The sequence below is a fragment of the Oryctolagus cuniculus genome, chromosome 21, assembly GCF_051225735.1.
Source record: "Oryctolagus cuniculus isolate XC-2025 breed Fujian yellow rabbit chromosome 21, ASM5122573v1, whole genome shotgun sequence".
Taxonomy (NCBI): domain Eukaryota; kingdom Metazoa; phylum Chordata; class Mammalia; order Lagomorpha; family Leporidae; genus Oryctolagus; species Oryctolagus cuniculus.
Genome location: NC_142887.1, coordinates 20,664,247 through 20,685,052, shown reverse-complemented (window position 1 = coordinate 20,685,052; position 20,806 = coordinate 20,664,247). Strand labels below are relative to the sequence as shown.

Here is a 20,806-nt window from a genome sequence, read left to right as displayed (position 1 = left end):
TGTGATGCCAGCATCCCATGTGGGTGCTGGTTCAAGTCCCACCTGCTCCAGTTTCAATCCATGCTAATGCTCTGGGAAAGCAGCAAAAGATGGCCCAAGTGCTTGGGCCCTATGTGGGAGACCTGGAAGAAGCTCCAGGCTCCTGGCTTCAGTCTGGCCCAGCCCTGGCCATGGCAGCCACTGGGGGAGTGAACCAGAGGATGGAAGATCTCTGTCTCTGTAATTCTTTCAAATGAATACATGTTTTTAAAAATATTTTCAACTAGGAAGTGGGGGTAGTTGCACAATATGTGAACACACTAAGCGCCGCTAAGTTTTGCACATAACAGGTGCACACAGAAGAGGCAGAGCCTGTCTCCCCGCCCCTTTGAGTCACACTGGTCCTGAGACTGGCTTTGAACTAGCTAAGGTGCAGCAGAAGAAATGTTCTAGGACTTCTGAGGCCAGGTCTTACCAGGCGAGGCAGCTTCTGCTTCTCATAAGCCAGCTGCCACGTGGTGAGAAGCCCGAGGCCCACGGAGAAGCCACGTGGAGGGGAACTGAGGCCTCCCAGCCACAGCCAGCACCAACAAGCAGCGGTGTGGGGAGGCCATTTGGGACCTTCAGGCCAGCCCAGCGCCCCCTACTGAGAGACGCCACAGGAGGCAGAACTGCCCTGTCACCCCCTAATCATGAGAAAGAGCAAACTGTTGTTTCAACCCCAAGTTTTGGAGCCATGTATTATGCAACAACACATAACCAATTCTACTGGCGATAACAAAAGCATCGTTTCTGCCTGCCCCCGGTCCCCACCCTCCGCAGTCCAAGTCCCTTTCTCCTTCAAGGTGGCAGCTTCCTCAACACACTCCCCACCTCCAGTCTCCCCCCCAGGCCCATCTCCCCCTACAGCCAGAGGGAACCTGCCGGGCCTCGATCTCACTCTCTCACTCCTTTAGACAGTCCCCAAGCCCTTTAGCACGGGCAGCAAGGCCCTGGATGACCTGTCCCTGCCCACCCTGCAGCCCCAGCACCCTCGGCCATCCCCACCCCCTACCACTCTCAGTTCCTGGAACTCAGCCCATTTCCTCCTTAGAACAAGCTGTTGCCTGCACCTAGAACATTCTTTTCTAGCTCCTCCCTCTTTTCCTCCTCTGCGCCTCAGCTCAGACACCGCCGGCTCCAGGAAGCCCTTCCTGACTTCCCAGGCTGAGTTAGGTCCCTCGTCTGGGCATCCATTTGCCACCGTTCTTACCTCCACCATAGCCACTGTCCCTGGGGTGCTCTTGCCTTTGTTAGGAACCCGGTGGTCTCTCCACATCAAGCAACTGCAGGGCAGGTGCAAAGTCTTCTTGGTGTTCTCAGAGCCTAGCACAGGCACTCAGGGAAAACCCAAGGGAACAGAGATGGGAATTCTGTACTGGGAGCTGGGGATCACCTCAAGTCTCTTACAGGATGGGCAGGGGAGTGAGACTGGGCGAGGCACTTCCCAAAAGGGCCTGGTCACCTGGAGAGGCCTGGGGAAGAGGTCAGGGAGAGACCATGGCGAGCTGGGCAATAAATGTCAAGGCCGTGGGGAGTGGAACCCTCTTCCATGCACCCAACACTTCCTCCCAACCCAGCCACAATTCCTGAGCAATGTGTCCACCCCCACCCCCCAGTAGAGGGCTGTGCCGTGGTTAACGTGCAGGGGCCACAAGGAGGGCAGACCAGGTTTCAGATCCAGACTCTGCTACCTCCCAGCTGTGTGAGCCTGGAGGCGGGACGGCCCCTCCCTGATCTCACTTCCCTCATCAGGTACACACGAGATAATGTCTGGAAAAGCCACTTAGTGTCGTGGCCGGCATCTGGCAGCTCCCTGAAATGCCAGCTGGGTCTCTTCTGGTCACCTGTGAGCTACGCCGATCCAGACCTACCACTGTGCCTGGCATACAGGAGGCGCATAGCTAGTGCCTTAGGAATGAGCGTGAGGAATCTGTGACAATTACTAGCACTACACAGTATGCACTCACTAAAGGAGGTGGGTGCTATTATGGTGCCCATTTCATGGGTGATGAAGTTGAGGCCTGAGGGTGGCAGAGGCAGAGTTTAAGCAGGAGTGTACCCTGTACCTATCACCCTATGCTGCCTCTCCAAGCCCCAGCCCTGCCTCTTCTGTCTGCTGGGCTTCTAACCAGCTTCGTGGTCCCAAGACCCGGACCTCTCTCTGGGCCTCAGTCTCCCCCCTGCCAAGAGAGGAGCCAGTGCTGAAGGGACTTCCTAGGGGTCTATTGCCTCAGGGCTTGGCCGGGGGTGGTTGGCCCTAGCTGGGGCAGCATGTGCTGGACTGTCACAAGTGGGTCACCACACACAGCCAGCTGCGCTAGCCTCTCCATATTGGGGGGCAGGGGGGTCTGGCCTCTGCCTGTTCCCAGCCCCCTAAAGGCCCCTGAGGGAGGCTGAGGCGGCCACCCCCAGATGTCTATTCCTGTCCCTGGCCTAGCGCCGTGCTGGGGAAGCAACAGCTATTTTGAGGCCCTTCTCGCTCCAAGCGTGAGTGGTGGGAAGACGCTGGGAACATCCCGAACTGGGAGGCCGCCCGTGGCAGCCTTGCCCTGGCTCCGGGCCATGCCAGCTCTGTGCCTCCATCTCTCTTCCCTGCTATGGTAGTGAGATCGGCTCTGCCTGCAGCCACCAGGCTGGGGGTACCCCGGGGACAACTGATTCCAAGGGGCTCCTGCTAGACACTGGGGCACAGGGGGGCTGGGCCGTGCCCTTTGTGGGAAGGATTGGAGCAACTCTGGCTGCACAGGCAGCTGGGAGAAGGAACCGCTCTGGGCTTGAAAGTGGGGAAGACAACATTCCGAACAGTACTCCCGAGGAGACAAGCTCCGTTTCGAGCCCTTGGCACGCAGGTCAGTCATTTAATTCTCCCAGGGAGGACACTGAGGGTCAGAGAGAAGTGACTTACCCAAGGTCACACAGCTTGGGAGAGGCTAAGTCTGGATCTGAACCCATCCATGCCTGAGACCACCGCCCCCACCTCTGTGCCCTCCACGCCTGGGGGGCTCACTCCCCTCCCTTGAGCTAGGAGAACAAGCAGTGAGTGGCTTGACAGTCAAGTCCCCTTTGCCACTATCAGCCCAGCCCGACCACATGGGTGGGCTGGGCTCCCTTACCTATAAAATGGGGATAATGCCAGGGCGCGCACTTCCGGTGCTGAGGTAAGGATTGGTAACAACAAACTTTGGGGGCTGGGGCTCAGTACCTTCTTTGAATTGCAAAGCAAACATGTTCACAAGTCTGTCCACCCACTGAGGCTGCTATAGCAAAACTGCCCCAGGCTGTGAGGCGTAAGCAGAGACACTTCCTGTTCACAATCCCAGTTGCTGAGAAGTCCAAGGGCAAAGGGCTGGCAGACTTGGCCCATGAACAGCCTCTTCTCACTCTGTCCTCACGTGGTAGAAAATTGTGAGGGACCTCTCTGGGGTCCCATTTATTAGAACACTAATACCCTCATTAGCTAATCACTTCCAGCCGGTGCCGCGGCTCACTAGGCTAATCCTCTGCCTTGCGGTGCCGGCACACCGGGTTCTAGTCCCGGTCAGGGTGCCGGATTCTGTCCCGGTTGCCCCTCTTCCAGGCCAGCTCTCTGCTGTGGCCAGGGAGTGCAGTGGAGGATGGCCCAAGTGGTTGGGCCCTGCACCCCATGGGAGACCAGGATAAGTACCTAGCTCCTGCCATCGGATCAGCGTGGTGCGCCGGCCGCGGTGGCCATTGGAGGGTGAACCAACGGCAAAGGAAGACCTTTCTCTCTGTCTCTCTCTCTCACTGTCCACTCTGCCTGTCAAAAAAAAAAAAAAAAAAAAAAAAAGCTAATCACTTCCAAAGGCCTCATTTTTTGACACCATCATGCTGGGGGTTAGCATTTCTTTTTTTAAATTTATTTTCATTTTATTGAGAGAAACAGAGACCTTCCATCTGCTAGTTCATTCTCTCAATTGCCCACAACAGCCAGGGCTGGGCCAAGCCAAAGTGCAGATCCTGGAACTCAATCTAGGTCCCACATGGATGACAGAGACCCAAGTATTTCAACCATTCCCAGCCGCCTCCCAGGGAATGCAAGAGCAGAAAGCTGGAACTGGAAGCATAGTTGGAACTTGAACTCAAGCATCCTAACACAGTATGTGGGCGTTGCAAGCAGCATCTTAGCCATTGTGGCAAATGCCCACTTTGGGATTAGGATTTCAACATATAAATTCTGTGGGGGACACAAACATTCGGTCTAAAGCACATGGTAAAAGGAAATAATAGTACAAAAAGAGACACAGGGGCTGCTATTGTGATGCAGAGGATTAAGCCATGGCTTGCAACACCAGCATCTCATATCAGAGTGCCGGTTTGAGTCCCAGCTGCTCTGCTTTTGATGTGACTCCCTGCTAATGCACTTGGGAAAGCAACCGAAGACGGCTCAAGTACTTGGGTCCTAGCCATTCATGTGAGAGACCCAGATGGGGTTCCTGGTTCCTGGCTTCAGCCTGGCCAAGTCCTGGCTGTTGTGGGCATCTGGTGAGTGAACCAGCAGATTAAGATCCCTGTTCCTCCCTCTCTCTCTGTTACTCTACCTTTCAAATAATAACTCTTGTTTAAAAAGACAGGAGACCACAGTAAGGAGTGAGCCCCTCCTCCTACTTCACACCCTGATTCCTCTCCCCAGAAGGAACCGCCATCAGCAGCCTCTTGTGTGGCCTTCTGGAAGTTGTCCATGCAAATCAGGCCAGAGAAGCTCTACAGGATGTGGGTAAGAACACAGACCAAATTGTGGCACAGCAGTGAAGCCACCGCCTGCGGTGCTGGCATCCCGTATGGGCGCCAGTTTGAGTCCCAGCTACTCCACTTCCAATCCAGCTCCCTGCTAACGTACCTGGAAAGGCAGTGGAAGATGACCGAGTACCTGGGCCCCTGCATCCACGTGGGAGACCCAGAAGAAGCTCCTGGCTTCAGCCTGGCTCAGCCTTAGTCGTTGCGGCCATTTGGGGAGTGAACCAGCGGATGGAAGACCTCTCTCTGTCTCTCCTTCTCTCTTTAACTCTGCCTCTCAGATAAATAAAATAAATTTTTCCCTCCCTAACTCTGCCTTTCAAATAAATAAATCTTAAAACACACACACACGCACACATCCCGGCCTGCTCGTCTAGCTAGAGGAAACTTTGGTGAGTGACTTGTGTCTTCCAAACCTCCGTGTCCTCATCTGTAATGTAGGGCGAATAAAATCAAGTATCTTCTTTACAGGGTCATGGTGAAGACTGGATGAGTCACTCTATGCAAAGTCTTTAGGACATTCTCTGGCACAAAAGTGTCCAATATAAAACACCCACAGAGTGGACCCTTCCCCAGAGACACCAGGCAGCCTTTCGCTATCACCAACAATGCTGCACCATGCATCCTCATTCACCTGCCTAAGGGCCAGCACCTCTGTGGGAGTAATTCCTGCTGGAGAAATTGCTAGGCCCAGCAGTCGTGACCTTGAACTCTAAGCTAATTTTTAGATGGACGAATCCTCACTGCAGACAAGGACAGGAGGCCAGGTTCCTAAGGCACCAAGGACACGGGAGGAGTGAGACCCAGGTTGTGTCTGTCTCAGGGACCTGGAGGATGTGGTGGCTCCCCAGGCCCATGGCCAAGCAGATGGAGGGCTTAATTTCATCTAGACTGTCCCTGTAAGGCTTTTACAGGAAATTGGTTGATAGGATTAGAGGAGCAGGAGCCCCTAATAAGAAGTGGCTGCTTAACAAAACACTGAAGCAGATCCAATCTCCCTTTGCCCCTACACAGCACAGCATCGTCGACTCAGGAAGGACTCACTCCACAGACGCCAAAGGGGCCTGGGAACAGCACCCCCCTAGGGTTCTCCCTCCTCAAACACCCTTCTGGGCTCTGGACTTCCCACGATGCGGTGCAGAGAGCAAAGAGCTAAGAGCACAGATCTTTGGATAAGACAGAAGTCGGCCCCCATTACTGTGGGACTTTGGGCAAGTCCATTCTGTCTCCAGGCCTCAGAGAATAAGATCTATCTCCACAGGGCTGTGTGGGCGAAAGGAAGTCAAACACAGTGTGCCCAGGGCAGCGGCTGGCACGTGGTGACAGCCCAATAAACAGCAGCCCAAGAGATAAGGATGGCACCCTCCCCCAAGGCCCAAGGAACAATGCTAACGGGAACATTTTAGCAGCTGCCCCTACCACCTCCCAGGGAATGCTGCAGACTTCCCAGCTGTGAAATGGGTCGTTTGAGTTGAGCTTCCAAGGTTTAAGGGCCATGCTGACACTAACGTTTCAATTTCTTGTGGGATACGACTGGGCAAACAGAGTGGAACCCTCAGCTGGGGGGGAGGGGCAGGAACGAAAAGGAAGTTTCCCAAGCCCCAGAGGCGTCTATTTATCTGATCATCGGTTCTGGTCTAGGATCTACCCCTCTGCCAAGTCCCAGAGGAACAAGTGCAGGTGCAGGTGCAGGTGCAGGTGCAGGTGGCAGGTGGTTAGCTGAGCAGCGAAGGTGCCCATGTCCCACCTGGAAGGACCTGGGTTTGATTCCCGGCTCCAACTTCCGACTTCAGCTTCTTACACAGACCCTGGGGGGGGGGGGGGCCAGCAGAGCAGTGAAGGCCCCAGCAGTCAAGGCTCCTGCGGCACAGGTAGGAGACCTGGATTGAGTTCCACAGGGGTCTGGGACCTGCTGTAGGCATTTGAGGAGGAACTAGCAAATGGGAGTTTAAAATTTTCAAAGAGCACTTGTAATGATGACACTAAAACAGCGACTTTCCCACAGATCCTCAGTGGATGTGAACCCGTGAAGGGCACCTGCTCACGGGTCACACACAGCCGGCATCGGCCTGGAGCCCACCGGACTCCGCTCCATTCATCTCCCGAGGCCCAGGCCGCGCCGGCACTGAGGCGGGATAATCTCAGCCCCGTGGCATTGGCGTTCCGGGGGCGGCACGGAGCACGCAGCCGCCCCTCCACGCCTCCGCGGGCGGATTCCCCCGCGGCCTCCCGCGCGGCGCGCGGCGGGGACCCCGGTGATTGCCAGCAGCCGCCGGCCTCATTAGGAGACGTGTAATTAGCGGCTGGCGGAGCCTGAGCCCGCGCCGGCGCGGGCTAATTACCGCGGGGAGCTGGCTGCCGGGGCCGCAGTGTTTCCTCCGGGACTGTGCGTGAGCCCGAGGAGTCAATCGTTCGTTCGGAACAGAGCGCTTACCGCGCGCTCCCTGGGCCAGGTGCTTAACTCCCATTTCCTGGTCATTTCCAGTCGGAGGAACCTTTATTATCCTATTGCACAGACGAGGAAACTGAGGCCTGGAGGCGCGGCTCAACCTCCCTGAGGGCTCCTGGTAGGGATTCGAACCCGCGGCGGTCCTACCGCGCAGACGACATCAGCCAGCGCTCAAGTTGGATGGCTGTGGGTTCGAGTCCCGAACCTGCTCCTTGACGCCCACTCGTGACCGTGGTCTGAATCCCAACTGTGCCTACAAAATGCGCGCGTCGCTAGGATTGACAGGCTGAAAACTTCAGGAGTGCTTTGAGGCTGGTCCTGCGGGGTCCACGCACTGCGGGCCTCCGACGCCCTCTGCGGGCCGCAAGATGTTTCCGGGTGAGGCGCGGGGCACGCCTCCTCCCTCCCTCCCTCAGCTTTCCTCCTTTAAGGTGACAAGAGTGGGAGATGGGAAGGCTAAGAACTCCTTCTAGACCTGGCAAATAGTCGGCTGTGAAAGGTGCTTCCCCTCATGGACCTCGCAGGGCCAGCCAAGGGCATGGGCATCAGTGACCTAGCTACAAGGCATGCATCAAAGCATTGAGTCTACGAGAAAACCTGGAAGTAATTTATACAGCCATCAACAGGATACTGATGGCCGGCGTTGTGCCCTCGTGGGTACAGCACCAGCTCCAACACTGTGAGGCCGGCATCCCTTGTGGGCGCCGGTTCGAGTCCCAGCTGCTCCACTTCCCTTCCAGCTCCCTGCTAATGCCCCTGGGAAAGCAGTGGAAGACGGTCCAAGTGCTTGGACCCCTGCACCGACTTGGGAGATCAGGAAGCAGCTCCTGGCTCCTGGCTTCAGACAAGCCTGGCTCCAGCCATTGCAGCCATTTGGGGAGTGAACCAGCAGATGAAGACCTCTCTCTCTCTCTCAAGCTCTGCCTTCCAAATAAATTAATTAATTTTACAAAAAAAGGCTATTCCTCCGCCTGCGGCACCAGCACACCAGGTTCTAGTCCCGGTCGGGGCGCCGAATTCTGTCCCGGTTGCCCCTCTTCCAGGCCAGCTCTCTGCTGTGGCCAGGGAGTGCAGTGGAGGATGGCCCTAGCCTTGGGCCCTGCACCCCATGGGAGACCAGGAGGAAGCACCTGGCTCCTGGCTTCGGATCAGCGCAGCGCGCCGGCCGGAGTAGCCACTTGGGGAGTGAACCAACGGAAAGAAGACTTTTCTGTCTCTCTCACTATCTTACTCTGCTTGTCAAAAAAAAAAAAAAAAAAAAAGAATCTTTTAATTACTGAGTTAAAGAAATCAGACACAAAAGAAAACATGCTGTAGATTTATTGGAAGTTCACCCACAGGCAAAACTAACTGGTCCTGGTGGAAGTCGGAACAGTGGCTGTTTCTGGTAAGAGTTCTGACTGGGACTCGGGGAAACGTCTCAGGTTCTGGAAATGCTTTCTCCACCGGAATGTGGGTGACAGGTACACGAGTCTCTAGGAATTCGCTGAGAGGTGCTATACTTCCAAATTTTTTTTTTAAAGATTCATGGGGAAAACAATTTCTCGGCCTTGCTCTATCCTCAGCGAGGAATAGATTTTTATTTAAAGATTTATTTTATTTATTTGAAAGACAGAGTTACAGAGAGAGGTAAAGACACAGAGAGAGGTCTTCCATCCAATGGTTCACTCCTCAGATGACCACAACGGCTGGAGCTGCGCCGATCCGAAGCCAGGAGCTTCTTCCAGGTCTCCCACGTGGGTGCAGGGGCCCAAGCACTTGGGTCATCTTCCACTGCTTTCCCAGGCCATAGCAGAGAGCTGGATCGGAAGTGGAGCAGCCAGGACATGAACCAGCACCAATATGGGATGCCAGTGCTTCAGCCCAGGGCTTTAACCCACTGCACCACAGCCAGCACCAACAAGAGAGAAATTTAAAAATATTCAAGTGAAAAGGAAAAAGTGCTTGACAGTATGACCCACGATGCTTACAAAGAAAATAAAAGGAAAAACGCCACTTCACATGGGCACAGTTCTCAAAAGCCGCTCTCTGTCTCACGACCTCTTTACACTCTTAAATTACTGAGGATTCCGAAGCGCGTCTGTTTTTGTGCTGATAACTATCAATGTCTACCTCAGAGATTAAAACTAAAAACTGTTTAAAACACAATAGACGATTTCATCAGCCATCAGAGCGGCGATGCCAGATACCATGTGGCTTCTAGAAAACTCTACGATCTACTCTGAGAGGGTGAAGAAGGCAAACTGACATCTTACTACACTTATTAATATTATTATAATTAATAATCCCGAGTCTCCCTGAATGAGTGGGAATTCCGTGGGAGAACTGCGGACACAGGGGGAAACCACGGAAGAAACTACGTGATAAGCGGCTCTCTCAGTCCTGCGGTTACAGCGGAAAATACAATGACAACAGTTTTTGCAAACAAACAAAAAAAGGTGACAAAGCACCCATCTCCACAAGACTGTTGAAAGGCCCAAAGAGTAACAGCATATTTGAGTGGAAGAATTAAACCGCGCTCTAACCTGAAGTGTCCGATTTGCTGTGTGTCAGTCCCTGTGCTTCAGCCTGGAGTATAAATGCGTGTGTGACCGCGCCCTCAGGCGCCGGGCGCCCCCGACGCCGGCCGCCTCCTACACTGTGAACCGCGAGGGACCGCCCATCGCAGCCCCGAGTCCAGCCCCCAAACCACAACCTCCCGGGACGGCAAAAGGACGCATGCGCTCTTACAAAGGCCATCGGAGGCGGAGCTTGAGGGAGACTGACACGGAGCTTGGCCTCTCAATTTTCTAGCACCGCCCTCCTCTCCTGGCTCCCTCTCGGAGTGGCTGCAAGGTGGCGAAGGCAAACTTCCCATTGGCCGCAGGACACCGACATCCGGTGAGCCCTTCGGGCAGGCGGGCCCCGCGGCAGCCATGGTGCGGTTCAAGCACAGGTAAGCGGCTCCTTGCGCACCCTCAGAGCCACCCCCGGTCTCCCCGGCCCCGGCTCGCGCGCTCACCCCCATGTGGCCTGCGGCAGGTACCTGCTCTGCGAACTGGTGTCCGACGACCCCCGCTGCCGCCTGACTCTGGAGGACCGAGTACTGGTCGGCCTGATTCGGGACACGATCGCACGGGTGCACGGGACCTTCGGCGCGGCCGCCTGCTCCATCGGTTTCGCAGGTGCGAGGGCGCGGGGGCAACCCGGACGGACGGCGGGATTTGGAAGGAGCAGGCGCTGGAGGAGGGAGGAAGAAGTGGCACGAGCGAGCCCTGGAGAGGCCAAGCCCGGGCGCACCCTTCGGTCGTGGGAGGTCCACACGAGTCCGAAATTAGGCAGAGCTAAAGCAGGGGCCCGCAGGCAGTGGGACTTCGGGCAAAACCCTGTGTGGCGTCTGCATATTGGGGCTTGTTAGTGAACTTAACATAGTTAAATGAGTAAAGTCGTATATAGTTCCTAGGCAGAGCCATTATTTGACCGATTACATTGACATCACATGGGAAAAAGCAGGTCGTAATTACCTCAGAAAAGCCCTTAATAGTAACGTACAGCCCACGATTGGGTACAAGTTCCGTGCAGGATAGACAGGCACCAAAAAAGGCTGTTCGCCCTCCGGACTACTCCAGCATTTAGTTCCTTTTACCGTGAACTCATAGGGTCCTGGAGAATCAAGTGCACGGAGGTGACCTCTTGCCATCAGGTGAGACCCGCTGGCGGCCACAGGAGCCTGCAGAGCCCAACGGCAGTAAAACAGCCCGTTTATTAGACGAGGGCTTTTTTTTATATATACATATTATATATGTGTGTATTATATATAATATATATTATAAATATATATATTTGACAGAGTTATAGACAAGTGAGAGAGACAGAGCAAGGTCTTCCTTCCGTTGGTTCACCCCCAAATGGCTGCCACGGCCGGCGCTGCACCCATCCGAAGCCAGGAGCCAGGTGCTTCCTCCTGGTCTCCCATGCGGGTGCAGGGCCCAAGGACTTGGGCCATCCTCCACTGGACTCCCGGGCCACAGCAGAGAGCTGGCCTGGAAGAGGGGCAACCGGGACTAGAACTGGCACCCATATGGGATGCTGGCGCCACAGGCAGAGGATTAACCAAGTGAGCCACAGTGCCGGCCCCCAGACGAGGGCTTTTGTTTTTAAAAATGTATTTATTTGAAAGTCAGAGAGGGAGACCTCTTCCATCCCTTGGTTCACTCCCCAAATGGCAGCAATGAAACTAGAGCTTCTTCGACATGGGTGCAGGGGCCCAAGCACTTGGGCCATCTTCCTCTGCTTTCCCAGGTGCATTAACAGGGAGCTGGATTGGAGGTGGAGCAGCCAGGTCTTGAACCAGTGTCCATACGGGATGCTGGTGTCCCAGGCTTCACCTGCAAGGTTGGCCCCGACAAGGGTTTTTTTTCATGCTGAAACATCATCTCCCCCTCCTCCCAGTAAAGTCACTGAATAGAACAGCATTTTAGATTCTCGATTCATTTACCAATTCTAAGTGATGTGCAAGGCCCTGGTGGTTATCCTCATTCCATAAATGAAGGTCTCGTCTGAAGTTTTTCTTTAGGAGTCTGTTTTTCCTCAGTGATGCATCCCAAGTGCCATTTGTCTAGAACAGTCCCTGGCACAAAGCAGGCTCCGTTACCCTAAGGCTTCTAACCACCTGTGAATCCGAAGTTTTCCAAAATGATCTCTCCCCTGCTGTAGTTCGATACCTCAATGCTTATACCGGAATAGTGCTGCTTCGATGCCGAAAGGAATTCTACCGGCTGGTGTGGTCAGCGCTTCCCTTCATCACGTATTTGGAGAGCAAAGGACACCGTTACCCTTGTTTTTTCAACACGTTACACGTGGGAGGTAGGCATGCATGTAGTGCATTTGCTGAATCTTAAGTGACAGACTCAGCATTTACCTTGACTGCTCGCGTGCTGAGAGAGAATTCCTCCTAGCTCTGTCTGTAAAGCAGACATTCACAAGCTGTTGACTCCATGTCTTTCATGTGCCAGGTACAATCAGAACATGTCAGAAGTTCCTGATTCAGTACAACAGGCGACAGCTGTTGATCTTGTTACAGAACTGCACTGATGAAGGTAAGCAACAGTAGCCCAGTGCCCACTGAGCAGTGACCAGCGGGCTGCCCTCGTGCAGAGAGATTGCTCGAAGACATTTATTCTGCTCTGCCTCTTTCCAGGAGAGCGGGAAGCTATCCAGAAGTCAGTGGCGAAGAGCTGTTTACTAGAGGAGTCGTCTGAAGAGGAAGGGGCTTCCGACAGCGGAGGTGAGGAAGCTGCTGAAGCAATGGCGTCGTGAACTGCTCAGACTGGGTGGCAGCCAGCCAGGGCTCGATTTTCCAGCGTGAACTGGAGGCCACACTCAACTGAAACCCTGGAGTTGCTTTTACAGAGTGTTTCTGGTTAAGTGGTTCTGCGGGTTGTAAAGGCTCTACACTTGTGGATAGTCTTGTATCTAATTACTTGTCTAATTTGGTTTCTATAGCATTGAGCATAATAACAAAAGGGCTTATACACTTCATGCTTGGCCAAGTCTCCTCTTGCATTTACCCTGGCTTTGGTGGGAAGACTGCTCCTATGTGACACTACATTAAAATTTTTTTAAAAGATATGAAAGGCAAAGAAAGATCTCCCATCCACTGACTCCCCAAATGGCTTCAACAGCCAGAGCGAGCCAGGCCAAAACCAGAAGCCAGGAGCTGCATCCCAGTCTTCTGCATGGGTGACAGGGGCCCGAGTACTTGGGGTATCCCCCACCGCACACTAGTGCAGGGAACACATTAGTAGGGAGCCAGACCTGAAGTGGAACAGCTGGGACTTGAAATGGCACACCCCAACACCAGATGAATTTTGAATATTTAGCTTTCCACGTGTAGCCCTAGATAAAAGAGCTCATTTGGAATAGAAATGTGAAGAGACATAGCAACCAACTTGTACAGATCCATAGTCTCAGTAATGATCCAAATACCTTAGAAATATCAAATTCCTTGCTAGCACCTAAGCAGCTGACTCTGCAAAAAAAAAAAAAAAAAATTGCAGCTTTTGCACTTTTGTGGCATAGGCTGGCCTCACCTGACTTCACTGCCAGGCTGGGAATTTTCTGTAGTTCCACCCATTCTTATTTCCTTACACCTGAAGACAGGTAACTGCCACACTCACAGGCATCAGACCAAAGGACTTTTAACCAGCTCTGTCCTGCTACCTCATGACATTTCTTGGCTGTTTTCTCCATAATAAAATGATGTCATTCAAAGGTCCCTCAGTCACAAAGTTGGGTTTTTTAAGGTTTATTCATTTTACTTGAAAGTCACAGTTACAGAGAAGGAGAGGCAGAGAAAGAGAGAGGTCTTCCATCCAATGGTTCACTCCCCAATTGGCCACAACAGCCGGAGCTGCGCTGATCCAAAGCCAGGAGCTTCTTCCAGGTCTCCCACGGGGATACCGGGGTCCAAGGACTTGGTCCATCTTCTTCTGTTTTCCCAGGCCATAGCAGAGAGCTGGATCGGAAGTGGAACAGCTGGGTCTTGAACCAGCACCCATATGGGATGCTGGCGCTGCAAGTAGAGGCTTTACCCACTACTCCACAGCGCTGGCCCCATAAAGCTGTTTTGCTTCACTGTGTCCTCTAATTTCAGGACCAGAACACAACCTCCCTCAAGAGTCCTTGACCTGAGATTTCCTTTAAAAATGACAGGCTAGCAGCTTCTGGGGAGCTGAGCACAGGAGTCTTCACATCCTTTCTCACAGGCCTTCCCAATCCAGCTCCTGGATCCTCTGTCATACGCCCATGAACAGTCACTGACTGAAGAATTATCAGTAACCAGAGTTGCACCTGTACCTTTGAAGTGAGGAACAAGAACCTCAGATATGCTGCAGTGACCCTAATCTTTCAGGCTTAAAAAAAAGGGGGGCGGGTGTTTGGTGTGGCAGCTAAGGTGTTGCTTAGGGTGTATCACACAGAGAACTTGGGTTTGACTGCAAGCTCCACTGCTGATTCCAGCTTCCTGCTAAGGTACACACCCTAGAGCAGGACTGGCTCAAACAGCTGGATCCCTGCCACCCAAACAGGAGACCCACACTGGGTTCCTGCCTCCTGCCTGGCCCAGCCCTGGCTGTTGCAGGCATCTGTGAAGTGAACCAGCAGATGGAAGACGGTCTCTCTCTCTTAAATAAATAAATCTATCTAATCTATCTTTATAAATAAATAAATCTTTATCTTCTCATATTCTTTTTTTTTTCTGGACAGAGTGGACAGTGAGAGACAGAAAGGTCTTCCTTTGCTGTTGGTTCACCCTCCAATGGCCACCGCGGCTGGTGCGCTGCGGCCGGCGCACCACACTGATCCAATGGCAGGAGCCAGGTGCTTATCCTGGTCTCCCATGCGGGTGCAGGGCCCAAGCACTTGGGCCATCCTTCCCTGGCCAGAGCAGAGAGCTGGCCTGGAAGAGGGGCAACCGGGACAGAATCCGGCGCCCCGGCCGTGACTAGAACCTGGTGTGCCGGCGCCACAAGGCAGAGGATTAGCCTAGTGAGCCACAGCGCCGGCCACCTCTTATATGGTTAAAGTTAGGCCCAGCTCAAGAGGCTTTCTGGTGTGTATGGGGGGCTGCTGAGGTGCAGTGGGTTAAACTGCCACCTACAGGGCTGGCATCCCACAAGGGATGTCCCTGCTGCTCCATTTCTGGTCTAGCTCCTTGCTGATATACCTGGGAAAACAGCAGGAATTTTGAGAAGCAGCTCCTGGCTTCTGGCTTCACCCTGGCCCAGCCCCTGCTGTTGTGGCCATTTTGACAGTAAACCAGCAGATGGAAACTCTGTCTTTCAAAATAAATGGAATAAATTTTTTAAAAAAGTCCTTTAGGCCTGATACCAGAGAAGACATTAGTCCATGATGGCTGAACTGCCTAAGTTCATAGTAGCTGTTACTTTACCCTATTTCAAGAAGTAATATGTCTGGCTGACCTGCAATGAACTTAAAAAAAAAAAAAAAAAAACAAAAAAACAGAAAAGCTGACATTGCTTGTGCAGGTGATTTATTACAACTATTTGCCTTCACATTCTATTACACCTAGAGTTCATTTTATTAAGCAGAAAACAATTCACATCACTCAAATTCAGCTCAAATCAAGGCATAAGAAAGCTGCTGTAGACAAGAGGAAGACAGTGGACAACCTACTGCCTTCACCCTGCCCTGTTCTCCAAGCCAAACTCCTGCCCCTACCAGTCAGGCCACTATCAGACAAGCTTGACCTGTGGGATGGCAGGTTCAGAGCTTCCTTACAGACTGGCAGCGTTCCTAACCCTCCTTCACCATGTAAATGGCCATCAAGCTGGCAACCCACATCTGGCACCACAGCCTGGCCATCTGGCAGAAGAAAATCAAACTGCAGCTTAAGCTGGGTATCCTAAGGCCATTTTATTCCCATCCCTGTTTCTATGACAAGGAGAACTGCACAGGCAGAAAGGACGCAGCTATCTTTATGACAAACTGCTAGGTGTGATGAAAGCAGAGGCGCCGGCGCGGGGTGCCGCAGCAGGACACTTCGTGCCGCTCTGCTGTGAGCTGCTCCAAGGGATGCTGAAGGACTCAAACTTTTGGGGGGCTGAAAACTAATTACACATGGGCCAAAACACTAACCTGGCAACAAACTAAAAACTCTGGCAGGAAGAGATGTCTTGTGAGTGTCAATACTTTTATTTTGGTGTAAAGACGGGAAGCTGGAAAATACACTGTATTTAAAATTTTTCTTGGTTCCCCCTCGCGTTGTGGAATCCCCCTCCCCCCGAGCTAGTCTTTTCAAACTCAAACACTTAAAATTACAGCAGCAAATCAAAAGCATGGAAAAAAAAAGATGGAGAAGGTAGCCAGGGCCAGTAGTGTCACTTGGTGTGGACAACTGAGGTGCTGAACAGGAGCTTCTGTTTCTGCTTTTTTCTTTTCTTTCCTCCTTTCTCTTCTAAAGGGAAACACAGAAAGAGAATTCACTTAGCTTGGAAAGCCATCCCCTAAATCCCCTGGCAGTTTTCATTACAGAGACAGTGCCAGCTAAGCATGCAGCCTTGAATGAGACTGCCTGGATTCAAACTACAGTCCTAGCATACACCAGGTATTTGTCTTTGGGCAAGTCCCTTTACAACCTTGCATCTGGCTCCTCATCTGTAACCGAGTTCCAACCCATTTCCAATTGTTGGGAAAATAAAATGATCATCACTCTAGGTCCACAGAATGAACACACCAATCATGTGTTGGTCTTGTATAATCACAAATACTGCAGTGACCTAACTTTTCCACCCCAGCCAACCTTTACCAAGTTGACTCAAAACTGTAGGCAGGGAGCCGGTGCTGTGGCATAGTGTGCTAAGCCTCTGGCTTTCGTGCCTGCATCCTATATTGGTGCTGGTTCACGTCCCAGCTGCTCTTCTGATCCAGCTCTCTGCTATGGCCTGGGAAAGCAGTGGATGATGGCCCAAGTGCTTGGATCCCTGTACCGGCATGGGAGACCCAGAAGAGGCTCCTAGCTTTGGATCGGCCCAACTCTAGCTGTTGCAGCAATTTTGGGAGTGAACCAGCAGAAGGAAGACCAACCTTTCTGTCTCTCCCTAACTCTCCCTCTCAAATTTCTTAAAAAAAAAAAAAAAAAAAAAAAAAAAAAGTAGCCAGGATCTATCTACTCTGCACTGTCTCAGCAGAAGCAGGCAGAAATCCTCAGAATTTCAGTTTCAGACCTCAAGAATTAATCTGATGTAACAAAAAGGTTCTCCCTGACCTGCCACGTGAACATTAGCTGACGGTCAAAGGCACTGAAGACACCTAGAGGCTCAGAGGGAAAAGTGCTTGCCCAGGGTTATCTGCTACTGTATCCAAGCAGGAGTAGACAGTCCACGTGTGGGGTGTCCGGCAAAACACCCTTACCAGAGAGCGGATCTGAAGTAGCCGGTGTGTCCAGTTTCATGAAGGCTGCTTCAATTGCTTGGCTGAAGGAATTTTGGAAACTCGGCACAGGGACACGGTCTGAATTATCACTCTCCCCATCGCTGTCCATAGGGGCAGGAGGAACTAAGGTGTTCTCATCTGAAAAATACCAGTGTTACTGATTCTCAAAACACCTCTCAAATTTTTTCCTGAAAGGGATCAAACGCCCCCCTTCACCCGCAAGGCCCCCTCACCTTTTTTTGGAGCAGTTTTGGGCCAGACATCCACTTTTGCTTTTCCAACCCTCAGCATCTGTCAAAGCAGAGGGGAAAGAATATCATTCATTCATTCAACTCTGTTTCCAGATGCCCACCTTGACACTAGTTAGGGGCAGAGGAGCAACTATCACCTTTAAAAAGTCTTTACCACACTGTTTGTCATGTCCTCTACATTCTGACCAATGGAAACTACAGTGCAAAACACAAGGTTGCAACGAAGCACAAGATTAGGAAATAAAGAACATTGCAAAGAAGGCACAAGAAGCCCAGTCATTCCCAAACTGAGAATCCTGTTATTTTCCTGCCTTTCTTAGAACCCCTGTTGGGAATAAAGCAGTGTGCAGTATCCTCTAATTAAACCATATGGCTATCAAACCTTAGTTACTTAAGGCCATCAAAACTAATTAAAGTTAAGCCTAAAACTGATCTGTTCCAATGACCCTCATTACCTTTTTTTAGTCTGCTTTTCCAGTAGCTCCTTAATCATCAGTTTTTAGATCCAACCATAAAATTCATAGCCAGTAAAACCAAAATAAGGGACTGGCACTGTGGCGTAGTGGGCAAAGCTGCTGCCTGCAGTGCTGGCGCCCCATATGGGTGGGGATTCAAGTTCCGGATGCCATTTTTCTGGTCCAGCTCTTTGCTACGGCCTGGGAAAGCAGAAGATGGCCCAAGTCCTTGGGCCTCTGCACCTGTGTGGGAGACCAGAAGAAGCTCCTGGCTCCTAGCTTTGGATCGGTGCAGCTCCAACCATAGCGACCAATTGAGGAGTAAACCAGCGGATGGAAGACTTCTCTCTCTGCCTCCCCTTCTCTGTTTAAACCTTTCAAATAAATAAATCTTAAACACACACACAGACACCCCCTGGCCCCAAGTTAGCCACAGCTGGCTTTGTCACTGTTGAGGGCCACTATTAATCCTATCTGCTCTACATGCCAGGCAATTCAACATGGGGAATTTCATTTCTACAAAAATGTTAAGAAATAAAATTGAATCCCCTGGTTTTCAAGCAGGCAAGTCTTGTCCTGAAGCATCCATCCTCAAGGAAGGCACACACATTAAGAGCTGTAGCAGGTGCTGGTTTCACAGAATAGCTTTCTTCAGCATATCATGTGCTTTGATGAGCATCTCCCCTGGCCCCTGGGAGTTTGGGACTAAATAGCATGACAGCTGAATCATACTCTTAAAAGGTAATTAAGATGTTTTATTCTTAATATAACTATGTGTTTGAACTGAACCTACTCATGAGGAAACAATCAGATCCACACTATGGGGCATTCTGTAAAACAACTGGCCTGGTTGCTTCAAAATATATATGTCATGGTGGGATAGAAGAGAGGAAGGAGGCAGCCCAGAGGGACTGCTATGGATCAAAGAAGCTAAGGCAATTTGACAACTAAATGTAACAATCTAACTGGACCCTGAATTAAAACTATTAAAGACATTGAGACATGGGCAGACAGATAGAGTACCAATTTAATTGAGTGGATGTTAAGAACTGTGGTTACTTAGGAGAGCACCATTTTCTTTGCCATATATCTCCTAAATATTTAATGAAGTATCATCCGTAAGGTCTACAACTTTCAACATACAAAAATTAAGCAAATATAGAAAATGCTAAAGAATCAGTGAATCTATGTGAAAGGTATGAGTGTTCATAATACAAATGTACTTCCAAAACCATTTTGAAATTTGCCATTTTCATAATATGAATCATCCATGAATTTTCTGAAGATCTCTTGTATACATGGATTTCAGTTCCTACTTAGTTCTCAGAAGTCATCTTTATGAAAGAAACAGATCAACTAAGGACAGTCCCAACCTAGGACCAGGTTTGACTTGTGAATTTTCTACCTTATGATGGTCCCAAGTGTACCCATACATAGTTCTTAGAGTATTCAATAAATTACATGATATATTCAAAACTATTATGAGGAGCCGGCGCTGTGGCACAGCGGGTTAACGCCCTGGCCTGCATCCCATATGGGTGCCAGTTCGAGACCCAGCTGCTCCACTTCTGGTCCAGCTCTCTGCTATGGCCTCGAAAGCAGTGGAAGATGGCCCAAGTGCTTGGGCCTCTGCACCCACATGGGAGACACGGAAGAAGCTCCTGGCTTCGGATCGGTGCAGCTCTGGCCATTGCGGCCAATTTGGGAGTGAACCAGCGGATGGAAGACCTCTCTCTCTCTGCCTCTCCTCTGTGTAACTCTGACATTCAAGTAAATAAATAAATCTTTAAAAAAAAAAAAAATGAAATCAGCTTTGTACCGTAGGTTAATTTAAGTGCTCTGATTATGTTTCACATAGGCTAGGATCAGCTAAAATGTTTGGTAGGATTAAATGTGTTAATTACATTTTTGACTCACAAAGGAAAGGAAGCCCATAACATCATCTGCTCTCAGCCAACTCCCTACTGACTAAAGTTCCAAGGCAATAAATTCCCCCCATTCCCATCAGATATCTCTGTTTATCTATCTGTATTCGAATGAAAGGCAACAACTCCTGGTTGAGGTTCCCATAAAAGCAAGCTGTGGAGTTCATGTTAAAAATTCTTGGGCTGGGGGCCGGCGCTGTGGCGCGGCGGGTGGGGCCGCTGCCTGCCGTGCCAGCATCTTGTGTGGGTGCCAGTTCGTATCTCGGCTTCTCCGCTTCCAATCCAGCTTTCTGCTATGGCCTGGGAGAGTGGTCGAGGATGGCCCATGTCCTTGGGCCCCTGCACCCACGTGGGAGACCTGGAGGAGCCTCCTGGCTTCAGGTCAGCGCAGCTGCGGCTGTTGCAGCCATCTGGGGAGTGGATCAGTGGATGGAGGATCTCTCTCTCTCTCTCTCTCTCTTCCTCTCTCTCTCTCTCTCTCTCTCTTCTTCTGTGTAACTCTTTCAAGTAAATAAATCAATCTCAAAAAAAAAAAAAAATTTCTTGGGCTGTTTCACAAGCAAAGGATTTACCTGGGCAAAGGAAGGGAAGGGAGAGTCTTCTTCCAGACTCCCAACGCAGAATGAGGGACTGCCCTGACTGGCAGTGGGTGACAGAGGGGTCAGCAGAAAGTCTGAAATGGAACCAGAGATCCGATTGCATAAGTCAAGTTCCAAAGACCTAGTATCTGCAACAAGAGAGATTAACCCTAAATCAGGTCTGGATAATTACAAGCCCCCACCCCCATAAAGCAAAACAAGTTTCTCTGCCATGTTCTTATAAAGTCAAGAACACTTATTGGGCTGGCGTTGTGGTATGGCAGCTAAAACTGACACCGACATCCCCTATGGGCACCAGTTGGAGTCCCAGCTTAAGGCCTAGGAAAGCAGTGGAGGATGGCCCAAGTGCTTGGGACCCTGCACCCGCATGGGAGACCCAGAGGAAGCTCCTGGCTTCCACCTGGCCCAGCCCCAGCTG

At 51.4% G+C, this 20,806-nt stretch overlaps 3 protein-coding genes across 8 annotated transcripts in view; 1 reads left to right on the top strand and 2 right to left on the bottom strand.

Annotated features, from left to right (window-relative positions):
• CABP1 (calcium binding protein 1) overlaps positions 1-9,930 on the bottom strand; it is a 70,867-nt gene extending 60,937 nt beyond the window's left edge. Inside the window, exon 1 of one of the 2 annotated variants that reach the window (XM_017349513.3) lies at positions 9,751-9,930. The gene's annotated coding sequence lies outside the window, so the exon portion shown is untranslated. The remainder of the gene's footprint in view (positions 1-9,750) is intronic. The other variant, XM_089323292.1, reaches the window with a different exon arrangement.
• Positions 9,931-10,107: 177 nt separating this feature from the next.
• Positions 10,108-12,745, top strand: POP5 (POP5 ribonuclease P/MRP subunit). Its single transcript, XM_002719811.6, has 5 exons — positions 10,108-10,160; positions 10,247-10,389; positions 11,921-12,070; positions 12,220-12,303; positions 12,405-12,745. The coding sequence occupies exons 1-5, from the start codon at positions 10,141-10,143 to the stop codon at positions 12,521-12,523; spliced, it is 516 nt and encodes a 171-aa protein (XP_002719857.1). The 5' UTR covers positions 10,108-10,140; the 3' UTR covers positions 12,524-12,745.
• Positions 12,746-15,240: 2,495 nt separating this feature from the next.
• Positions 15,241-20,806, bottom strand: part of RNF10 (ring finger protein 10) — a 41,444-nt gene continuing 35,878 nt past the window's right edge. For 2 of the 5 annotated variants that reach the window (XM_070066003.2, XM_070066005.2), the window contains 4 exons: positions 20,362-20,516; positions 17,392-17,449; positions 17,138-17,296; positions 15,241-16,181 (listed from right to left, as the gene is read on the bottom strand). In XM_070066003.2, the coding sequence (XP_069922104.1) occupies positions 16,105-16,181; positions 17,138-17,296; positions 17,392-17,449; positions 20,362-20,516 (449 nt within the window). In that variant the 3' untranslated portion in view covers positions 15,241-16,104. The remainder of the gene's footprint in view (positions 16,182-17,137; positions 17,297-17,391; positions 17,450-20,361; positions 20,517-20,806) is intronic. The other 3 variants (XM_070066004.2, XM_070066006.2, XR_011385226.2) reach the window with 2 other exon arrangements.

Coding starts and splice junctions, on each gene's coding strand:
- POP5 (XM_002719811.6), top strand. CDS start 10,141: ATGGTGCGGTTCAAGCACAG. Junction 12,071..12,219: donor CAACACGTTACACGTGGGAG/GTAGGCATGCAT, acceptor TTCATGTGCCAG/GTACAATCAGAACATGTCAG. Junction 12,304..12,404: donor ACAGAACTGCACTGATGAAG/GTAAGCAACAGT, acceptor GCCTCTTTCCAG/GAGAGCGGGAAGCTATCCAG.